General features: G+C 45.2%; 1 protein-coding gene across 3 annotated transcripts in view; it reads left to right on the top strand.

Annotated features, from left to right (window-relative positions):
* Window positions 1–23900, top strand: part of KALRN (kalirin RhoGEF kinase) — a 464195-nt gene that overhangs the window by 369600 nt on the left and 70695 nt on the right. For 2 of the 3 annotated variants that reach the window (XM_050976704.1, XM_050976705.1), the window contains exon 35: window positions 160–406. In XM_050976704.1, coding sequence (XP_050832661.1) covers window positions 160–406 — 247 coding nt within the window. Of the gene's footprint in view, window positions 1–159; window positions 407–18450; window positions 18734–23900 lie in introns of those variants that run through there. The other variant, XM_050976706.1, reaches the window with a different exon arrangement.

Genomic DNA, 23900 nt, shown 5'->3' with positions numbered 1-23900 from the left:
TTTGACAAAACAAATTATTAACTTGGCTCCTAAGGAACACAAATCCTGTCTTTGCCAGTGTAAATATGATGCACAGATGATTGCTTTCATCCTACCCTCACTAACGTCTATTCCTTTTCTTTTTTTTTTTCTCTTCTTTTCCCTGTTGAACCTGGGCAGTTGTCTGGAGGGTGTGAACTAACTGTGGTGCTCCAGGACTTTACAGCGGGCCACAGCAGCGAGCTGAGCATTCAGGTGGGGCAGACAGTGGAGCTGCTGGAGAGGCCCAGCGAGAGGCCAGGCTGGTGTTTGGTGCGGACCACGGAGCGGAGCCCGCCGCAGGAGGGTCTGGTCCCCAGCAGCGCTCTCTGCATCTCCCATTCCCGCAGCAGTGTGGAGATGGATTGCTTCTTCCCTTCAGGAAAAGGTAGGCAACAGCCCGGCTGCTTTGAGATTGTTTTTGGGTTTTCCCTTTTGTATCATGTAAGTGCAAAGCTGCTTGGGCTGCTCCTGCAGTCAGTGGGTAAAAGGCTGTTCAGTCCTTGGTGAGTTTTGTTCCCAGGTCCCTGTGAACAGGCACAGCACCAGCCTGACTCCGTGTCCATGAATCAGTGTTTGTACATGTGCGTCTTCTGCTATGTGGTAATCATTGTCTTGAGATTCTGGATAAAAATAAGACTTTTAAACAACAGAGGGACTGTTTTCAGTGCCTAAAGGCCTAGAATGAGGGAAAGCCATGCTGTCTGTACACCCAGGATGCCCCAAATTGTGGATATGTTATTTTATGATTGCCATAGTGCACACTAGTTCATGTTCTTTAGTATATCCTTGTCTGTAAATGCAAAGAGGCCACCAGTGAGTACTGGTACACTCTGGTACCTTGTGAACTGGAGACATTGTGTGTAATGGCACAGTACAATGGGGAAAGAATCCTTAACAATCAATGTGGAACAAAACACATCTCTGGTATTATCCTGAGAGCTTGGGCTTCACTCACAACAAATGGTGAATACTGTTTGTCTCTGTGGTGTCTGTGGCCTCTTTGGTTAATGTTCTGTTCTGAGCAACGTGTGTCCCACATACAGCATCCATGCAACCAGGCTTAGGAGATGCTCCAGACTGATAGACCAGGATTGGGTCAGGTCAGTGTGGCCAGAGCAGGTCTCCTTTTGGCTATGGCCCCACTTCTGGCCAGGCACAACACAAGTAATGTCCAGGGAGGAAAGGTTCCTATCATCCCACTCCCAGCTGGAAGCCAGCAACCTGAACTGTCTTTTTAAATTCTTTTTCCACTCAGCATTAAGAGAAATAAAATATGATCCATTGTTGCTTGAGCAAGTTAGGCTTGGTGGTTTTGTTTGTTTGGAGAAAAAGCACTGAAATTGAGCTGTAGTTTGTCCTCACTCCCTGCCTGCACTCCCGCTGCGGAGGCTGGGAGTGGGACACACGCCCAGGACAGAGCACTGCTCTAGGGCCAGAGTCTGCTCTCAGACTTTCCCTGCAAGAGGATCTGATCCAAACCGGGGGACAAGAGCTCAAATATCTCCGATTTTATCCCCTCAGCTGTCAGCTCTGTCTGCAGTGTGAGCTCCAAACTCCTCATGCACTTCTCAGACCCTGTGGCCCTCAGCTGAGAAGTGCTGCAGTTGCCTGCATGCAAATTATCTGTGACTTAACAGAAAGGTAAAGCTAAAAACCAGCCTGGTCTGCATGAGAGCAGTCACTGGCTGGCATGACTCACAGGAAGCTGGGTCCAGCAGCTGGGCTGGTGTCTCTGCTCAAGGGCACTGTGAAACACCAGCCAAACCTCATTGGAGACTGTCAGGTTGTAGAGCTTTTCCTTAAATGAAATAAAACTTCAACATTGCAAGAGTAGGCTGTGAAAAGGGAAGCAGGGATGAAGACAGGCTGGTGCAGGGGCTGAAGGCTGCCAGGGGGCATGGAGACTCTGCTTTTGGCATGATTGTGAGCTTCAGGGCACAACTGCACCACGGGCAAGACAGGATGGGGACAGTGCTGGGCTGTGCCTGGTGGAGCAGCGCCCACTGATAGCTAGAAGGCACCAGGCTGTGTCAGCAGAGCACCAAGGCTTTGCTGGCACACTCTGCCTTGCCTGCCTGTGGGCAGGCTTTCTCACCTAACTCTCTGCCACTGCTCCAGGGCTGGAGCTGCCTCTTGGCCCAGCATCTCTGAGCAAGTGAGTCTGGGGCAGGCTGGCTCCAGCCATGTGTTCATGGCCTTTATTTCCTTTATATCTCTGTCCCCCTTGGCCTCAGTTTTCTTCCTGCACATACCAAAGCTGTATCAGGGAGCCTCAGAATTAATGGGATCTCCAGAAGTGCAGCTAGAAATAATAAAAATAACCACTCAGTCCACAATTTTGGCCAGTGTACAGCAAATAGGCTCTGTGTCTAATCAGTTCTCCCTCTATTAGGAAAACAGGAAATTGTTTAAACTGAAAGAACAGATGCTGGGAATAAAGAAAGAGGGGTAACTTACAGAGGAAAATGTAGTAGCTGCTGAAAGAGCCTGCTGGTCTCCTGAGGTGCTGGAAAGATTAGCATGACAAATGGTTTCTAACTATTCTGCGTTGTGCCCTTCTCTACTTCCAGTAGCTTTAGGCACTGGTTGCATGCAGAATCCCTTGGTCCAGGCTTCCACAATTTCTTGCCTTTCTCTACAACCCAGAATAAAACCTAGCACATCTCATATCAACATTAATGATGCTCCTGGTCTGCTTCAAGTATGTAAACATACACAGTTGCAGAAAACCAGGTTAATAGCTGAATTTTGCTTGCAATTACCAAGGCACATAATTCTTTGCTCTAACAAGCACAAGTAATTTTAAGAAAAAGAAAGTACCTGTACTCAAAACTTAACATTTCTAATAATAGTATTTACCATTTATTTTCGAAATATACAGAGTTTTGCCAAGTATCAAAACATAGTTACATCTTCATAGGCAGAAACGGCAAATTACGCTGTTTAGTCCTATTATAAATAATGGTGGAGGATAAATGTAAATCATGGCTCATAGAACCTACCTATTGCCCTTAAAATGAAAGATTAAAGAAAGTAATATGTCAGCCAACATCTGAATAAATGAAGGCTTGAATGATTTGGTGATGATGATCCTCATCAAGCCTTTCTGAACAGTCTAACTGAAAGCCACTAGAAATGCAAAACCAAACTTCTCAACTAAACATGTGCTCTGTCTGGCTCCCATTCTTTTACACTATTCCTTTGAAAATCAGTGGTGAGTTAACATAAAATATTGCAAAAGGAAAGACATGGTGTGAATATAACAGAACACACCCAGAAGAGAACACTTCCTACCTTTTCCTTTTGTAATGAAATATCTGCACAGATCTCTCTTGTTGATGATTAAGAGTGCAGAGACTTTAAGGACTGGTCTCCAGCCTTTTGTCTGACTCCTGGCTGTGTTCTTTTGGAGGATACACATTTGATTTCTTCATGACCCGACTGCAGCTCAGAGCACAAGTATCCTCCTGCCTGTCCTTCCTTTCTGATGATCTGACAGTGTTTGCAATTACCCTCTCTAAAAAGGCAAGCAGGTTTCTGGGATTAACCTTTTGCAAGTGATATACAGATGATTGAGTAAAAGGAATTTGTCAGCAGTCTCTGTTACTGGACTCCAGAATTTGCAGGATGGGGTTTTTTTCTGACTAGTATTCCTAGGAAGGAAAAAGAAAGATCTCTGGTACTAGAAATGAAGCTCTCTTTGAACTATCCCACATTAATATATACAGGAAAGCTGTGACTTTTATTTCTGTCTCTTTTATCCAATAATTGAGCTCTAAGGTATTAAGCTATAAATTTCAAATTGAGAGAGAAATCTAATTTAATGACCTTCATTAAGCCCACTGAGCCAAGCATATTCCTGGCGGCAACCTGTTAACTTTGAGTGATTTCAAATTTGAATTTGGCCCATGAAAGAATTAGATGAACTCTTGGTCTTAAAAGTCATTGTCTGATGACCCTTTACACAGGCTTTTTCCTTGTAACATCAAGCACATGGGGTAACAGAGAGTAACAGAGGTTAGTTCTTGCAGTAATTTTAAGCAACCTCCATCACAAAAAGAAAAAGAGGACATTAAAAAAGAGATAGGGTTTCATGGCATTTGTTTTGGGTTGATGATACATTAGAGGAAGGTCCTGTTCAGGGCCCCAAAGCAGATCCTGCCCACAGGATACTTGTGTCTGGTGCATATCTCTGGAGGAGATGAGGAATATATTTTTTTAAGATGCTGTGCAAACATCTTGCTGTGCAGGCTGAAGTCCACTTAACAGCAGGGTGGCAGAGGTTGGTCCTTGTACCAGACCAAACTGAGAAATAGTTGGATTTTTCCAAGAGGAAGAGGAAACAAAGACCTTGCAAGGTGCATGTTAGCACAGTGACCATCTTGCCTGTCTTTCCCAGGCACTTTGCCCAGGAGTCACTGCAGAGCACCAGGCTTTGGGCAGGAGGGATGAGAGTGTTGGTGCTGCACCAGTCACTGCTGTTCACGTGCTTGGGGGTCACCTACAGCCTGAGAGAGCCTGGGGTTGGTAGGTGCCTTGGAAGGCTGGGCTGGGACAGCAGGAAGCAGAATAAGGATATAACAAGGCTGGTGAGAAGAGTGGTATCAATGAAAGAGGTCAAATTTTGGTAATTTCTCCATGTGGGAAAGAGCAGGTCATTTAATTCATTGGTGTGCAAAGCTGGTGATGCTGATCCAGCTCTTGCTGTGTTTGAAAGACTCTTTCCTCCAGTTCCTGATCTCAGAAGAATCATCTATGTAGGGAAAAGCATAATTGTTTCTTCCCACATCTCTGTTTTTTAAGAACATCCTGGGTTTTAGTGCTGGAAAGGAGTCTAGGCTGCTTTTGTTACATCCCTGTTCCTGTTGAGCTTTAAATTGTGATCTGCATTGGCTCAAGCACTCTCTCAGTAGTGTTTTAAACAATCTCTGCTGCGAACATATTCCATGGTAATGGCTGCTGATGTCCCAGGGGAGCTGTGTGAGGACAATTCAGAAGTTTTAGTGCACTGCATCAAACCTTCATTTGTCCTTGTGGAGGCTGAGAAATTGTTTTTGGTTTTGAGAGTCTCAATGAAGAGCGGTCAATTAAAATGTTTGTACGGCTCTGAACTAAAGGAAACATTTCATTAGGTAACACAGTTGATTTAACTGGTACATAAGCTGGTCATGGGGTTCCTATTAAACAAACAGTGTTCAGGCTCCCATTGTCAACATTAATATGCAATATTTAAATTAAAAAAAAAAACCCAAACCCTCACTTCTGTTCCTGATACTGATCCAACAAGGGTGTTCAGAGTCAAAATTTTATAGTGTAGGCTGTCTTTCAAGTGAGGTCACATGGACCCCTTCTGCTGGCATTAAGTGCCTCATGGCGTCCTTGTTACAAGTTCAAGACATGGCTTACATAGAAAAATCACATCAGAAAATGTTCATTTTCATTCCTTTTCAGTTGCAGTAGAGTCACTGTAACAAGTCAGTCACGAGTGTGGTGGCACATGGCAGCTCTCTGGGCTGGCACCAAGGTCTGCCACAGCCCAGCTCAGGGCTGCTGCTCTGCCTCAGTATCCAGGTGTGACTCCATGCAGCTGTGAAAGGAGCAGGAAAATAAAGATGAAAGAATTCAAAACCACTTTGCTATTTCAGTCACGTCACCCTTCGCCTTATTTTTTCTCTGCTGGCTTTCCCTCCTCTCATCAAACAAAGTCTGTCTGCCTTCACTTTGATGGCCCCTCACAGTTCTCCCCATCATCTTGCTCCTTTCTACCTCAGTGGGCAGTGTCTGCCGCAGTGCTGGAGAGCTGCTGATGCCTGACTCCCCTCCCTGCTGGGTACTTTGATCCCACACTTCTGTGCTTTCTCCTGCCTCACAATCACCCTGCAGAAGAACTCAGGCACCCGTAAAGTGTCCATCCTTGGAGTTATCCATGCTTGTACCTTCTCCTGGGCACAGTTATCTTGAAAGTAATAAAAAATTAACAAATACGTAGCAGTATGGGTGATGAGATATGATTTTCATTGTGTCTAAGGGGTAAGCCAAGCCAAGGCTGAGAGGATGAGCCATATCTGTGTATGGGTATTCATATCACTATGCCTGTAGCCCTGCCAGGGGTTTTACCTGTCAGGTACATCAAGAAAACAAAACTAAACTGACGAGTCCTTGGGAAATATGTGTCCTCCCCTACAAGTCACAGACACAGCTCATATGCAGGCTGTGGGAGCCCTGCTTTCAAGGCCCAGATAGTGTGCAGGCTGTTCCATGGTTTGTGAATGGCCCTATTTCACTGATGTGGTATTTCTGTTTCATTATTTTTTTTATTTTCAGTATGGCATCACTAGATAGCAACACCTACATGCAGCCATGGGGACATACCAGTACCAGTAAAGTCACTTATATTTATTGCCTCAACTTCTTTCAGCTACAGTTATCTAGTCAAAACAAAGGCCTCCAGTACTCTACCTGGGACTTTGTTTTTATGGAAAAGGACAATTTTGATGAATGCTTTGATAAAACAGGAAAGGCTATTTTGGGGGAAGTTGCTTTGCTTTTGTACAGTGGATTTTTATTATTTTAAACACAGGATTCTTTGTTTAAAAGAGAGAAGGCCCGCAAATTTTCTTGTTTACTTTGCCTTTGCTTCCCCTTCTGACAGGGGGTGGATAAAATGTATCCACATAGTCCCTGTCAGCTTAACCCCAAATTTCACAGTACAGTGTCTATGCTGTTTTTATCACTGAAAAAAGAGAAATAGAGGGAATTTAAAATGCTGTGGACCACTGAGACTCACCAAGAGCACCAAAGGGTTCAGCATTTGGTCTGGTAAGGAAACTGCAGAGAAACTCAGTCGTGGTATCCCTCTCTGTGTCAGGCTCAGGAGTGCAGATCCTCGCACAGCCCCTGAGGAGGATCGGGGTCATAAATTCTCCTGGTTCTCCTGCCTGCCTTCCTAGTCTGCTTTCCTGGGGCCAGCCCATGTTTTTCAGGGCCAGGTTCAGCCAACCAAGAAATATCCCTTTTGCTATCCTGCAGAGAAGTGAGAACTTCCCTCCCCAGCTGCAGCTCATGAAGGGGAGGGTCCAGCTGGCCCCTGGCTGCTCAGGTGATGGGTGAGTGGGTGGCCACAGCCCTCTCCTGGCCCCACAAGCCATCTGAGAGGGGATGGTCTGAGAGGACTTCAGCTGAGCATACATGCTGACAAACAAGACTGCATCAATCCTTTTTTTTTTCCAGCTTGTTTTCAAACACATGCTGGAAAAGGAAACTTTAATTTTTATTGCTCACTTATTGATGTCCCAGCTGCTGGGAAACCACAAAGACCAAAGACTGTTCTACTAAGTAAATATTAGACTTGTAATCAATTGAGATAGTTTTCTAGAGTAATGTGGGCTATGCAGCATCCCATTTGGCCTGGGGAGGACCAGAGGCATCTTCCTGACTCTAAACCAGTCCCCAGCTCTTCAGTGATCCCAGCATGTGTCTGTTCATAGAATGGCAGAGCTCAGCCTTCCCTTGTGCTAGCAGGATCAGAGCAGAGAGAGGGGCCTTTGAAGCACCACAAGTGGTGCTCACAGAGGCTGAGCAGTGTTTGTTGTAGTGAGAAAGGACTCAGCTCTCCTGCTGTGGTACTCAGGGTCAAGAGATCAGGTCATGGATTATCCAAAGTGCTCTGCACAGTTAGCCAGGGGAGGTACCTGCTGAAAATGGTCTGAATGTTCTTTTTATTAACTGCTAAGGAACCAATGGGTGCCTTCTGTTCCTTCTCCTGGTGGGACTGTGGTGCCTCAGTGCAGTGCAGGGACACGAGGGCAAGCAGGCAGTTCTGTTTGTACCACGAGGTTTTACACAGCACTGACCCAAAGGGAGCAGCCAGAGCATCCCCACAGCTCTGACCCACCAGTGAAAAATGAGCACCCAGTAGGTATAAGAACAGCTCCTTGGGTAAAGTCTATTTCCTCTGTATTTAGTCAAGTGTCTTAAAATACAGTAGTGTGGTGGGGGGGTGTGGCTGTGCAGCACTTGGCCCATGGAGCTGACAGGAAGGTCATCCTCAAAGATCAGCAGGAGCATGTGCATGACTTGCGTCTTGTGTTTCCTCTGAGCACAGACTAAATTTAGCATTTTCACAGATGGACATTGAACCATAATCCATCTAGGACTGCAGGGTGAAAAGTGGGATGGGAGCTGTTTGCCTGGGCTTTTTGCTGTGTAACCAGCTTCAGTGCTCCACCACTTACTGAGTTCCTCAGGGTTTTCTGCTTTGCTCAATATTGTGTAACTTACTGCCTGATCCTTTTCCCTGAAATTTTAAAAGTTTAAGCACAAAGGAAAAGTAAACTGCTGGTTCTGGGTTCAGACATCCCTACTAACTTAATGTCAGACTGTGGATGTACTTTTCAACAGCACCATCATAAAGACTGAACCTATAACTACTGGTTCTTGCAAGAATTGCAGTAAGACAAATACTAATGACTGATGATTTTGGGTTCCCCAAAAAGTTGCCTCCCTGCTCTTTCAGCTTCCAGACAGTTAAAGGCACTAATCCTAAATGTGGTATTTGTACCCTGCAAGGTCTGTATGCTGCTGGGCTGATCCTTCTGTTGCTAATCTTAAACAACTCTTTTATGAGCCTGTTTTGAAGTGAACTAGTTCTGCTAAAAATCCCATTTCCCTGACTGGCCTGGGCTGGAAACAGGCAAACCATGATGCACATGTGTATTAAATAATGTATTTCCAGTAACAGAAATTATGTTTCTGTGTATCTGCTTCAGCACACTGCACAGATTTGATATATTGATCCTGACACAAGAAGCCTGATTTTTCCTGTTATGTATGCAAGTATTTTTCCATAGCAGTTATTCCCAGGTTACACATTTTGCAAAAGAGCCTGAAACAATGTCAAATTTGCTTAGTTCAGATTAATCCCAAATTTCATAAAGTAGAGTTAATGTTATTGCAACTATGATGGTCTAAAAGTCTAGAACAGGAGGTCATTTACATAAATGCCAGTGTATCTTTTCCCATTCATATTAGCTGGCCTCATAAAGAATATTATTTCTTTATAAAAATGTCATCTTTAAGTCCAGAATTGTACTTTTCTTTTCTTGAAGGCAGAGTCCATATTTGACTGCATTTTCCTTAAATCTGTTTAAATAAGTCTCTCACAATCTAGAACAGGAAAACAGATGTTAAACAATTCTTGTCCTTGAATGTCCAAAGTATTTATTAGAAGGTGCTACTTTACATTTGTATCGTATATTCTTCATATGCATTGAACATTCATTGATTCTGCAGAACTGCAATGCAGTTGAATAAGTTTGTTTTTTTCTTCGCAGAGTTTGCAAAATGCAAATTAAATTTTACACAGCATAGAGATAATTGCTTGCATATTGCAGGAAAGATTGGGATGGCCTCCAGCATCACTAAACGTGTGCCTTCCAAGAAAAACAGTAGTCATACACTATCCAACACTTCACAGATAAAGCAGCCCTGACTTCTCCTCCGCAAGACAATTTGCAGCTCCTGAGTATTGGTGACTCCCGTTTTCATTAAGTGAACCTCAAGTTCCATTTTTCTCACTGATAACATTTGCCTGATGCCAATTGACAGGTTTTTTAATTGCCCTTTTCTCTTTCAAGCCAAAAAGATTACAAGTTCAACAGTAGCAACCAGTGATCATATTTCAAGGGCATTTTTCTCTTTTCTAGACTAGGGAGGAATACCAAAATATTTGAAGTCAAGATACACTTCTAAAAGGTATTTTTAGGTCTTTGTACAGTTCAGTTTTACTTCTTTGAGACTGTACCCAGCTCTTTATTTTCTCTAGAAAATAAAGAGCTGGGTACAGTCTCAAAGAAGACTATTTTCTTTAGATTTCATGTATCTTCAGGATTTTAAGTTAATAGCTGCATTTTGCCAAGGAACATACATCCAGTTTCTTTGGAAATCTGTGGGAATTGCATTTAGCTACCAGAGAGCAGATTCTGGCTTTAAGAACCAAATAGCATTCTTCAGAAAAGCACCGAAGAACTTATTAACTCTGCAGGACTCCTACTCAGTGAAATAAGAACATTCTTCCTTTCACTGACTAGAAAAGTCAAATTAGGTTCCATGCAGAGGGAAGAATCGGGGTGCTCTTGGTGCCAATCTGACCTGTGAGAAACCTTAATGAAAAAAGCTTTGTGCATGGATGGCTGGTGAAGGTAGTTCAGGCTTTCCACCCTGTAACCCTCATGGCCATTGCACATCTGTCCAGACACATCTGCTGTGGTTGTGCTGTGCACACACAGTGCAGCTCCACAGGACAACTGCTGGGACACTGCCTTCACCTGGCAGCTCAGCACATTCTGCAATGTTCAATCTGCTGCAGCTTTTCATTATACCAAAGATGTGCCTTTCAGCACATAAAAATGCAAAAATGCTCATTCCTCTCCCATCAGCTTCTGATTGCCATCATAAAATGGGACATGCAGGCACAACAGAGACAGGGCTCAGCTCAGCAGCACGAGGGGCTGGTGCTTCTCTCAGCTAAGCAGGAGGTTGTCAGCCAGCTGGAAGTACCCATTTTGTCTCACACCAGGAGGCTGAACCTCCCTGAGCATGAGGAATGTGTCCTGTGCCTACCTGAGCAGCCAGATTCCCCCAGATCAGCAGACAGCACAGCAGTGCAGGTGATGCCACAGCCATACGGCTTGAGGCTTTTGCAGTGAAATCTGAGCAATGCTGACAGGAGAACGAAGGCAGATCAAGGAACCAATCTGGGCTAAAACAAAACTTTTTTTCCCTACTAGGCTAATTTTAACCTGGATCCACTTGCAGGTCAGATTCACTGTGAGGCTGCACAAACATTTCTGTTGGCACAGGGGAAGCAGCAGGAAGGAGCAGGCACCTGGGAGAGACAGAAAAGGCACCAAAGGGATTTGGCAGGACTCTTGGCTCTTGACAACTCGAAGTGCTCATGGAACTATCATGTAATGTGGAACTGTTACATGCCAAGAGACTGCCTGAACAAAGGAATTAAAAAGTACTCCATGGCATAATGTACTTGTCCCTCTTGCAGAAAGACCTAGAGGGTTTTCTGTCTTGTGGTGACTGGAAATTCCAGTGTGTAGAAATCCAGCTTTTGGCAATGACTGATGGTACCAAGCAGAAGGGGAATTTCCAGAGTTTTCAGTGCTAGACTGGCATTCCCAGGAGCAGCATTTCAGAACTGAACATCAGCAGAAATCCTGTCTGTCAGAGAGCTAACATCCTCAAAATATCCTAACTGCTGGTACATGGACACCAAAGAATGAAAGCAGGCAGAGGTGCTCCACGCTGAAAAAAGAAGGGTTGTTTTCTAGCCAGTCATTCCACCAGCTGATAAAAATAGCTTTAAAAGTACTTTTTTTTCCAATTCTCTGCACAGCAGGCTGCTTGTTATGTGTGCCCTTGTTATTTATACCCACCATAAGTTTCAATAGCAGCTTTACAGATTCTTTTATGCTTGTCTTAGATCTGGTATTGTAAATCAGAAAGCTTTGCCATCTTAAACATTGCCTGGTAAGAACTCCTTTGCGTGCTTTTTACTTTAGAATAAAAGGGAAGTGGAAAATACACTTAATGCAGTAATTTGGCCCAAATAAATACAAGCTTCTACAATACTGACATTGAATTTTATTTTAATTTGAGTGCAATTCCTCCAGATGGACCAAAAAGAGAAAATTTCCCACCCTAAGCAGCAAACTGTCTGTGCCAGTTTTTAAATTTTTCTTTTAGCTTGCCTTAAACCCCATTTGTGTTGGGTACTGGGTGGGGAAAGGAGATGAACAGAACTTGCAATTTGCTGCAGAACACGCCTTGCCCAGATTATCCCAGGAAAATAGTCTGAATAAGACCATTCCGTTAAACAAACAAACCAAAAGGTAACAACCTACTCTAAAGAAAGAGAAATAGTATTTAAAGGAAAATCAGCTGTGGCTTCTACCATCCAAACAGAACAACCTCAGGCGAGCTGGGACAAGCAGGCCAGGAATATTTTTGTTACACAGTTAGTTTGTAGTTGCTAGAACAACTCACCTTTGTCATGCCCCGGCGGGCAAGGCTCCTGTTTGTCTTGGGAAGCAGACTATGATGGGCTGAGATAGGCTCCTGATTTCCCCACCAAGGCCCAACACAGTAAAACAGGAGCCAAAACATGTCCAAAAGGCAGCACTTTGATGCCTCTTGTCTTCTGTCATTGGGTATTGCTGTAACTCCCAAAGATAGGTCTCTGTTCTAATGGAGATAAGTGCTTCAGGAAACCAACACAAACCTGCTTTAAATTTTTATTTCACTCTTTTCTGCTGAAGGGCTGGGGTTTTGTTCTGACCAGTAGCTCATTCAGGATGTGCTCACCATCCAGCAGAGCTCCCCAGCAGCCAATGGATACTGTACCAGCAGAGTGTGGTCTGTGGTTTCGCTTACGGGGCCTCCCAGGTCAGACTGGTTTGTGAGGAGAGGCTCTTTGCTGCAGCCTCATCTGGTGGTACTGCTGGCAGGCCAGAGAAGTCCTCTCTGCTCACACAAGACCTTGCTGAAGCTGTAGAGCCAGTCCAGGGGCAGGTGAGCCTACAGTGAGATCAGGGAGGACGGTCGGGGGGGCTGTACTTTACACCAGCTTGTAACTGTTTTCTCACTGTCAGCAAATGGTCACTGCTTAGGAAGGACCTGTGTATATGGGAGAATTGGTCCTGTGCCCAGGAAACTAGAGGAACTGGACAGTGTAGAAATCTGTTCTGAGATCTCTGAGATGCAAAGTTAGGCTGGAGGTTGAAGGGGCAAATGTGTTCTGCAGGTGTGTTCTGCTCCAAATGCAGGTGAAACTATCCTGGGCTGTACCTGCCTGAGTATTTGGGGGGCAAATCTAAATTCTCTTGAAACAGACTGAATCACATGAAAGCAAATATGTGTACCTTATTCTGTAGTCTGCTCTACAGTCATTCACCTTTACTTGATGCTCTTTATAGGATACTGTCAGGAGTAAGTCTCCAAGCAACTTCTCTCCTTCTGTAGATCTTCCTTCTTCCTAGAATGCAGAGAAAGAGAAAAGATGGGTTGTAAATAAGGAAAGAAAGGCTGGTGTCAGTGGGGGGCTAGGATGTTTGGGCGAGGTGGGTGAGCAGTGTGTAAAGGTGAGGTCCATCACAGCAGAGCAGATGGGTCTGGCTGTGGCCTTTGGCTTTACAGTAGAGTTGGAGTGCCAGGATGCTGTTAGGTCATGGCAACTCTTCTAAGCTGCCATAAATCCACCCCGTGCTGAAATCCACAGCAGAGAGATAAGGATGATATATCCTAATATTTGCTGAACATATGCCTACATTGCAGTTCAGCATGGAGGTTGTGCTGGACTGTCTATATTTCTTCTTAATTTGTTTGGTTTAGCTAGTTCAAAATGTTCCTTTTTTTGCCCACCACTGTGCTGAACTGAGGAGCCAAAAACCTCTCCTTGGAGTTGTGCTGTCTTGCACCAGGAGGGAATATGACTCCATTTATTTATTTATTTTTAATTTATTTTATCTGTTTTAGTACCCAATAAACTTGTTGTTTTTTCCAACTGGCACGACAAGGCTCTGGCTATTTTTAAAGAATGTGGTTCATTTGATTTAATCTAATGAATGTTTAGTGCTGTTGAAAATAGCTGGAGTCAGAGCCAAGAATAATGTACTGAAATGTGCTGGTTGAGCAAGGACTGCTTCACTCTGCCAATCTGTTTTCCTCCAGTTGTTCAGATTTACCTGGTTTTGCAAGTAGCATTTGCAGGCAAGATGTATTGATCAGGGTGCTTTTTAATACTGATTACAAAGACCAATAGTGCCAGAGACATATTTTGTCACACTCATTTCAAGACACAGCTAACAGTGACAGCTCTTCTTTAGGATGTCTAATCTGTTTCAGACCACTTTAAAGGGAATGTGAAATGCTGATATCCTTTTATTTCACATAGGAAAATTGAGGCATGAAATGGTAATTTTTTTCCCCTAAAGTCACCCAGAAAGCAAGTGACAGAATGAGTAATGAAAGCAGCATCTACTGGGCTCCTGAAGCTGCAGTATGAGTCCTGATTTCTCCATGAACTGAAGCAAGACCATAATCTGAAAACAAGTTCTGCTAAGTCCTGGTGGTTTGCACTGGTTTTCAGAACATCCATATTTACTGTCCTGCCTGCACCCTCTGAATTGCTCTGTAGAGGTACCTAAATGTTCCTTTAACAAAACTTAAATTTCATGCCTGTCTTTGCACTATCTGAATTTGACACTTCAAGGCACCAAATATTTAAAATATGTTTTTAAAACTGTACAAATCCATCTTCCTTTTGCTGTCCATCAATTATTTCTGTTAGATAGCTGGTTTGCAATTCCTCCCTAAGAAAGGAGTAGCTAATACTTAAGCTTCATTGGATTAAAAAAATAAATCAACCATGGTACATCTTATTCCGTGATAGTGATGTCCATAGGGATGGATTTTCTGCAGAGATCACTTTACACCCTAAAGCACAATGTAGGATTGACTTGCATAAGTAATGAACAGATGCTCCTGACAGCTATTACATTATTCATCTCCCTGTGCATGTGATGGGGAGAAGGAAACAGCACCTGTTACTATGGGAGAAATATTGTCACTGCTGTTCTGCCTTACAGACCTCCAGGGCAATCTGGGCCAGGCGTGTTTCACTGCATTCGTGTTGACCCAAAATGAAGCCATGCCAGTTTACATCCCCTTGTCATTTTGTCCTTTGTCTCCCTCAGATAGGTCCCTCAGTTCATAAATTAAGAAAATAAAGTTGCTGCTGAAGGTTTGAGGGAGCACTGAAAGCAGTGAAAAAATTTGTTTTTCTATCTTTCACCCAAATTTTTTCTCAGGAAGGCTGGGTAAAACTATTAGAACTTATTTCCCCTCTACAACAACAGTACTTTTTACAGACTATCTCAGATTTCATATGAAAGTAATTCATATGCCTGGGGAATTTCTAAAGGAATATTTAAGAGCAGGCAGAAGTATTTTCCTTGTCATCCTGACACTGGATTGAGATGATATCCTGTTCATCATCAGTGTTGGGCAGGGCAGCACACATGGTCCATGGAGCAGGCACACTGCTAATAGACTTAGCTTCAGATGCAGACAGCCAGGGCCATAAAATTTTCTTGTTCACTCCACTGCAGGTAATGATTGGAGCATTTGGAGTGTGTTTCCAGGAGATGTTTCCTTAAAGAACTCCTGTGACTCAGTCTTCCAGTAAAGAGGGCTTATAGCAGAGAGGGAGGGTGCCTTTTTACGCAGGCAGATAGTGATAAGACAAGGGGGAATGGTTTAAAGTAAAAAAGGAGATATTTAAGTTAGATGTTGGGAAGAAATTCTTTGCTGTGATGGTGGTGAGGCATGGGAACAGATTGCCTGGAGACATTGTGGCTGCCAAGTGTTCAAGGCCAGGTTGGATGGGACTTTGAGCAACCTGATCAAGTGTAAGGTGCCCCTCCCTAAGGCAGCAGGGTTGGAATAAGATGACCTTTAAGGTCCCTTCCAACCCAAACCATTCTATGACTATTCTTTGACTCAGGCATAGGTTAGAGCAGGGGCAGGGATCTTTTCTTTCTCAGGTGACATACTGATAATTCAGGGACCACAGTAACACATAAATTCATCCTACCCAATAATCTTCTAGTCCCAGACAAGCAGCTCCTTGCCCTTCACCTCGGGCAAGTGGGCTGTACAGATTTCCATCCCCCACACAATGTCTGCAATATTTCTACATCCCAAAGGCTGAATTCCCTACTTGAAGCTAAAGAATCAGTACAGTTGGCAGCATACTGCCAATTTGCTGCTGCTGACAGATGTTTTTCCCAGCTAGGGCTGGAGCTGCACTAGACTGCCCACAGCATGTCTCCTCCTCTTCTTTATAGGAGCTAATTGATATGGTGTGGTTATTAAGGATATGCCTTTCAGCCTTATTTTGTGAAATATTTATTCTCTGTATCATTCATCAGTGAGTATGTGTGGATGTTCATGTTTCTAAAGAGCAGCTTTATAGAGATAATCTTCACAACACTGCTGGAGCTGTAGACTGGGGAGGGGCAGAGCCTGCTTCCTCCCACAATAATTACTTCAATTCTGTTTTAATTAGGGAAGGAGGTTTTTTAAAGACCTGAAATTGCACCTTAATTATGTTTTAAAGTTTGGCTGCAATTACAAGAGCTGCAACCTTGCTTCCCAGCCCACCTCACTGTCTCAGACTCCATGTCCATGTGCTGGTTTAGTGAACTTCATTCCCTGGCAGGGTTATTGTGGTGCCTCTGCTGGCATACTCTCCATGTTTTCCATCACTCTGAATTTCAGCTGATGGCTCTGATCAGCTCAGTTCCCCCCTGCCTCCCCAAGCTCCCCACAGTATGCCAGGTTCACACAGAATCACAGAACATGCTGAGCTGGAAGAGACCCACAAGGCTCCTCAGGGTGGACAACTCTTCCAGGAGTCATGGGAATTTAGAGGTGGAATGCTAGAGGTGAACAGCTTAGGCTGTTTCCTAGTTTCTTAAATGAGGAGTGTTAAAAGTTTTTTAAAGATGATTTTTTAAAACCAACCAAGAGCTGGGATGTGGCAAACCAGGATCTGTGTATGGCCTGCTCCTGCCTCAGGTCCTGTATTGCACATCTGGGCAGATGCCACACGAACAGGGAAATGCCAGTGAAGACCTTACCCCCTTTTCTGCTTGCACAAAGCAGACTGAGATCAGGTGGGGGCAGCCAGCCCATGGGGCAAGAGGTGGGCATGCTGTGCAAGGGGGGTTAGAAAAGAGAGATGTAGTTCAAAGTAGAAAGCAGAGAAGGGAGGAGCTGCCTCCTCAGAAGAGCCCTGCTGCAAGTTTCCTGAATCACTCAGAGGACCTGAGTTGAGCTGCTGCCTGGAGAGCCATGGCAGGGACAAACACAGAAAGAAGAGGTGCAGACAATGAGGGTGTCTCAGCTGGTCCCCAGCCCAGCTTTTCCTTCTCTGGCAGCAGCGATGGTTTCTGCTTCATGTGTGACATATTATCTCCCTACTACAGGCACGAGAGCCCTGAGTGCCCCCTGGAGACATTCCCTTGCAGCTCCCAGATAGGCAAAGACCCAAGTCAAAGAAAGACACAACGCACAGCAAATGGGAAACGGTTACAGAGCCCTTTGTTCTCGTGTACTAAAAACACCTTGGTACTCAAGGGCATTGGCAAGAAAATGTGCATGCTTCAGGCCTTTTACAAGTGTGACAAGGTTGGTGGTGCTTCCAGTGAAGCTGTAGTCAAAGAACAGTTTCTGCAGAGCAGCCAGAAGTGAAGCAGGAAGGTTTCATATTTGCCAGTGTGGTGGAGGGAGTTTCTCCTCGGTCGCTCTCCTGGCACCAGGTACTGGGGTCTTCCTGCCAGGAGTTCTTCAGGGTCTGCACGATCCCACCCAAAGGTTACATGGAATCACTCAGTCCAGGCCTGCCCCTGGACAAGAGCACCCTGAGATGGGTTTGTGAGCACCCAAACCCTCCCCTCATGTCCAGAAATGGCCTTTGACCCCCCGGGAGTGGCACTTACCCAAAGCCATTGCCAAAAACCGTAGTCCAGATCAGCAGCACAGTAGAGCTGTGCCTGCCTGGGCTGAAGCCCTGGCACACAGTGGCACAAAGCATGGCACATCTCCCCTCTGCTCTTCCCTCTCATACCTACGTCGGCCTGGGGGAAGTAGCTTGTTGAGTTTGTTCAGCTTTTGATGCAAGAGTGCAAAACTATGATGCTGTTGCTCTGGAATCCTGCCTGACCTCTCCTACCAGCTGCCTCCAGCAAGGTTCGGGATGTTTTTGGCACCTCCAATTTTCTGTGCTCTAGGTGGGAAATCCTGACACAACAGGCTGGCACCTTCCACAGCAAGCTGTGCCCCTGCATCTCGAGTGTCTCGGTCCGTGTGTCAGAAGGGTAGGCATTCCCTCTGCAGTGCTTCAGGCAGCTCTGCTGCTGCAGGAAGCAGAGAGAACCCTTGGGATCACCGCCGGCTGGGCAGTATTTTCAGCCAGTTGTAAAGAGTTTTAGCTGTCAGATGCTTAAGTTAAGGAATGGCACTGGGGGCGGGGAGGGAAGCCAAGAACACTGAGAAGTTTAAAAAAACCCCACAGCAATACAAGTTTTGCCTTTTAAAGGCTTTGGTGGAACCCCCCTCATCCGCAACGTATCGGAGCTTTAGCAAACTTCCTCCCGGGCACTTTTTATTTCTCGCTCCCGACCTCGGATACCGCAGTTCTGCATTTCACCCTCCCGAAAACTCTTTTTTTGGGTTGTTTTTTTTTTTTTTTTTTCCTTCCAGGCGGTGGCGGAGCCCGGTGTGGCCGCAGCCCCCCCGCCCCGGCCGGGCCGGGCGCGCTCCGCCCCCGCCGCCCCCGCCGCAGGCGCCGCCCCCGGAGGAGCGCGCCCGGCTCGGGGGGACAGCGGCTGCCGGCTCTGCCGCGGCCAGCGGCTCTGCCGCGCTGCTCGCCTGCCGACGGCTAGCTTTCTTACTTCTTTTTCTGTAGGGCCTTTTCTATTAGTATTATTATTAGTATTTCTTTCGTTGGTTCTCTCAAGCGGGCCGGTGGCTCCTTGCCATGAGCAGCCCGAAGGCAGCATGAAAGCGGGCAGGCGCGGCTATCCCGCCCGCTCCGGTGCAGGATGGCTCCTGGCGAAGTGCTGCTGCTGCTCCTGCACAGGTCGGTGGGGCCCGCGTCGGGGGAGCCTGGCCCGGGGGGCTGCGGGGGATCGGGGACTCCGCGGTGTCCGGCAGGGCAGCGTCCCTCCGCCGGCTGCCTCGGGGACAGCGGGGGACAGCGCTGTCCCCGGCCTCGGGGACTGCGAGAGACAGCGCTGTCCCCGGCCCCGGGGCCAGCGAGGAACGGCGGTGTCCTCGGGCCCGGGGACAGCGGGGGACAGCGGTGCCCTCGGGCCCGGGGAACAGCGGCGGGTGAGCCGGTAACGGTCACCGAGAGCGAGAGGGCAGGAGCTGATACAGTTTTACAGTGTATATATATATATATACAGTTTTACAGTATAGTTTTACATTTTAGCATTGCTCGTAGATAACTGTCTGCGATTGTAGGGTCAATAGGGCGGGGAGAAATATTTGCTTGAATGATATTTTTTTTTTCCCCTTTCCTTTCTAGTCTTTCTTGGGCTCCAGTACGAGCAAAAAGCTTTGAGAACATCTGTTTCTCACAGTTCACAAATCTCTGAATGGTGATGGGGGAAGGTCTGGGGAAGCTGGCTGAGCTGAAATGCTGAGAGAGATGTGGGAAAGCCAGGGCAGCTGGAGTGCCTTGTAAAAATAAAATCAAAATCTGGCTTTTATGTGGAGCAGCACAGCTCAGATGCATTGACTGAAGGTTTCTCAGCCTACAGGCTTTATGCTGTGATATGGCTCTTGGACTTGTTCTGGATAATGTGAGGTTTTTCAAAGTTCTGCTTGTGGTATCTCAATGTTTCCTGTTCTCTGAATGGCCAAGGAAAATGTCTTGAACAAGACTTGGCTTTTGTTTTGTGCCTTTTTTTTTTTTTAATAACTAAAACTTTCACATGCAGTCTTTTGGTAACTCTGGAACCCAAATAAAGAGCAGATAAAGATGCCATTGAGGATGGGTGGGCCTGCTGATTTCTTGAGGCACGCATTTGCAGTGCAGGAGCCCTCTTTCCCCAGGTACTGAATTAGTCACACTTATGTGGTGACAGCAGCAAACTAGTTGGTGATGGAGTTTGCCACTACTTCTAAGATGTGATCTGTTTTAGCCTGGGGAGAACTCACAACTCACAACCTCATGCCGAGGAAGTGATTCTTGAGGTCAATGCACAGCACCCCACTGTTTTGCAGCCTTTAAGAAGGAACATGCAATCTGGTTGTAGGGGTAGGGCTGCCTGCAGAAAGCTTGTGGTACTAAACCTCTGGGAAAGCCAAGTCTCTTGGACAGCCCGTGCTTTAATGTGTTGGCCCATGCAGCAGGCTGGAGCAGTATTGAAGCTCTCTGACAGAGCTCTGGTCTTGAAATGTTGATTCTAAGGGATTAAAATCTCCCTGCTGCCTGTCCTGCCTACAGAGGTCTCTAGAAGGGGGAAGGGGAAACAGCTGGCTCTTCTCTCTCCACTTGAAATGTTAACTGTGTTTGCAGTTCTAGTTTGCTGGGTTGGTAACAAAAGGTGTTTTGTGATACAGATTGATTTACTTCTTTCTTATCCTTGGTTGTAAACTTTGGGCAAAAAGTTCTAAAAGGCTGTCTGTCATGCTGTGTTTATTATAGAAAACCAGAGATGGTGGAAATGCTCCCTGATTTAAGCAAGTACCAAACCTGGCATTGGAGAAGGGATTCAGGTGCCCCAGATTACAGCATCAGTGTGCCTTTGCTGGCAACTTCCCCCACTGAGCTTGGAGATGTTTTCATGTGGAACCAGAGCTCTGAAGCTCTAACTTCATGTATTCTGTGTTGTCAGTGATCACCTGGGGGGCAAACTGTTCATCTAAGGGCTCCTCACTAATCTCAGTCTTGCAGTGCAAATAGGTGAATGTAGTTTGTATCAAAGATGGGTGTGAAGCATCTCAGAGCTGTTCTCAGTGCCGCCCCATAGGTGACCTTACCTTTTTCTTTGGAAATTTGACTCTGCTTTTTCCTGGTGCCAGTGCCTGATGTGTCTTGATCTTTTGCAACAGCTCAGTAGGTTTTAGTGTGTGAATAAGAACTGTCCAGTGAGAGAAATAGGGAGGATGAGCCTGCATTCTGTGTCAAACACAGGTTTTGGGCTCAGATAGTTGGTACGAGCTGCATCATTGCTTTCCATGGAGCTTGGAAGTGATGTGGATGCTTGATCTCCTAAATAGCAGCAATAATGCAGAGCTGAAAAAAACCCAAACCCGAGGTCCCCTGTGTATCATGCAATACGTAAGTTTTGTGTAACTGGGCATTTCTCTGAAGGATTTTGACAGATGACTCAAACTCTTTTGCATTAGTATTCCACTGTCTATTGCAGCAGTAGAGATGCTGCTTTTTGCTTGTTTCTCCTGGTGAGTTTCTGATCTTGTCGGCTTTGCCCATGTACAGAGCTGTTGGGATCCATCCAGAGAAAGCCAGTGACAATAGCACTTGCAATTTTGCTGTTACCCTGATAGTTGCCTGCAGGAACTAAATAAGGACTACTTCTCTGTTCTGCAGTATAGAGAGACACGAATCCTAATATAGGAGTGCCTCAGAGCAAGAGTCTGTCACTTGCTTTCAGCCAAAAGGGGTAAGTGAGGAGCAGCACACTTGCAGAGCCTTTAGGACAGTGGCCTTACTAAGCCAAGCATGTGCAAGTAAGGCTTTTTGCTGCATCTCCTAAATGCAGAAGTGCAAAGTGACCTAGTGTAACAGAATGCTTCTGAATGCTGCAAAACTGTCCCTGGTGAAAGGGTTCAAATTCTGATGGTCTTCTAATAGCTAGAAAGTCATTGAACTCTCCTTAGAAATCAGCCCCAGATTTGCAATTGAATATACAGTTTGGTTTTTTTACATGAAGTCTATCTCTTCAGTTATCTGTGTGGCTCAGATTAGAAATTATTTTTAAAGGGAAAAGAGTGAAAATGAAGAGATGGGAGGGATTCCCTCTTTGTGAAATGTCTTTTCTAAAGCAAATGGGCAGCTGCATGCCTTGGGTCTGAGAAGATCAAAACTCTGCTGCCTTTAAGAACAGAGCCAAGTCCAGAGTGTGAGTGTCATTCCTCTGCCCTACCTTCTGCACAGGGCACTGGAGCTGGTCAGAGAGTGGGAACATGGACATTGGGTGAGACTAAATTCCAGGCTCTGATGCACAGGGAGCTGTAAAGATTGCCAATGCCTCAGATTTAACCTGGAAATTAAATTCTGTGTGCTGCCTTAAACCCAGGGCCTTATTTAAAGGACATTTTTTTGCAGTAGTTCAGCTCATTCAATTCTAGCCCAAACTGGAGCATGCTGGGATCTCACTGCCCTAAGGGACACCAGGAGGGTGGAAAGCACAAACAAGGTGTAGGAAATGCTTTTCTTTCAGCACAAGGAGACAGATGTTCCCATCTGCTGGACTTGAGCTGGCTGTGAATGTACCAGGTACAGACAAAGAAAAGGGTCTGTGGTTGAAGGTAATCAATTGGCAGAATAACTTTAAAGTTCAGATGGGTAACATTTTGCTGCAGTGTGGCTTCAAGTGAGAAAGCAGTATGCTTTCTATATGAGGGTAGCCAGAAACCAGGAGGAGGATTTAAAGGGATGCACTTTGATGGCTTTGATAAAGAACATATCCTGTGCCTCCTTGAGCAGTTGTTCTTCTGAGTAGGCTGTTGGTTGTATGCAAACTTCTGATTTCAGAACAAAAGAAACTTAATCTGAATGTCAGATCTTAAAAACCTTAAATCTCAGTGTGTTAAAGTTGAAAGGTTGAGTGGGTTTCTGTTTGTGTTAAGCTGCTATTAAAGCTCTTATTTTAAATTCTCTGTTCTTCCAGCTGGTCTTATCTCCTACACTTTTGGTCTTCTTTCTGCAATTTTCTGGTTTACTGTCTTCTTTTTCTTTTTCTCCTTCCTTCCTTTCCCTCTTCTTGCCTAAATCTTGGATTTGTTACTGGATCTTTGCTGTAAGATGAACAAAGCAAGCTTGTCTTGACAGAGTGGTGATGACTTCTGTGCAGTGAAGGGGGCTCAGCCAACCACCCTGTACATCTTTGCTAGCTGGGCAGAAACAGAGCCTTAACTGGAAGTTAAGAAAACCAGCATCATCACAAGGGCTGTCAACAGCACATTAATAAAAGTTATTTCTTCATTAGGTAAAAAGTGAGATCTGATGGTGCTTTTTATAGAAGGTGCTGACACTGTTACAGGGAGCTGCAGAGCTTTGCTAAGAGAACTGGTACCTTTGTGCTGAGTGGTAGCAAGGGAGTGATCTGCAGCAATATATTCAAGCCCATAACATTTCCTAATTTGAACATATTTTATTTAGTGCTTTGGGCTGAGCCCTCGTTGCACTGTGTAAAACATAATGGAATGCATGGCCAAAGCAGCTCTGTCAAAATTGAGGCAGAGGAGAAAACAATAGTAAAATAAAGGGTGTCAACCAAAACTTGCTTAGCTTCCTGGTCCTTCTTGAATGAGAAATATGAGGAAACTCTTAGGTTTCCCAAATAAACTCCTTGGGTGATGTCCATCTGTTGCTCATTAGTTGTATCTCAGCAAAGTTAAGAGGATCAAGTGTACTGGTCCTCTGTAGGCAGTCTCCTTCCCTCTCATGCCAGAGTTGAGCTCTGCTCTTTGTCCTGGCAAATTCATGAGCAAATGGCTGTGGAGAGGTTTGCAAGAGTTGTTGTTATTTCCTTCCAGTTCTATTAAGAGAAAACTGGTTAGCCCATGGCAGGAACATCTCTTCCAAGTCCTGTGTTTTCCCACCTCTGCAGGCTGAGTCAGGAGTCAGAATAGGTCATAGCAGAGAGTTATTGGAAGGGACAAAAGAGTTGATGAAAATGCTGCTCAGTTGAGCAAGCAGGATTAACGTGACAAGGTGAATACTGTTAGCAAAAAAAAAAAAAACCAAAAAACAAAAAAAAAAAAACCCACACTCTTTTTGTTGGTGTGAAACTGCTTTCTCACACCTGCTCTACACCTTCCTGACACACAGTCCTCAGTTAAGCCTGTCCCAAAAGCATGACTGAAAGTCCCCATGCCAGCCTTTTGTGGTAAATATTGTGAACCTCACTAATCTGAACATCTTAGCATTTGTGTGGCAGTGACACATAGGAGGAGTTCAGGAGAAATTCTGGGGCTGATGAGTAACCTCTGAGTATGGACAGTCAAAGGAGAAGCATGGCCACTGCTCTGCTGGCAGGCTGGGGGAACAG

This window comes from Serinus canaria, chromosome 7, assembly GCF_022539315.1.
Source record: "Serinus canaria isolate serCan28SL12 chromosome 7, serCan2020, whole genome shotgun sequence".
Taxonomy (NCBI): Eukaryota; Metazoa; Chordata; class Aves; order Passeriformes; family Fringillidae; genus Serinus; species Serinus canaria.
This window is presented reverse-complemented; position numbering and strand designations above follow the sequence as displayed.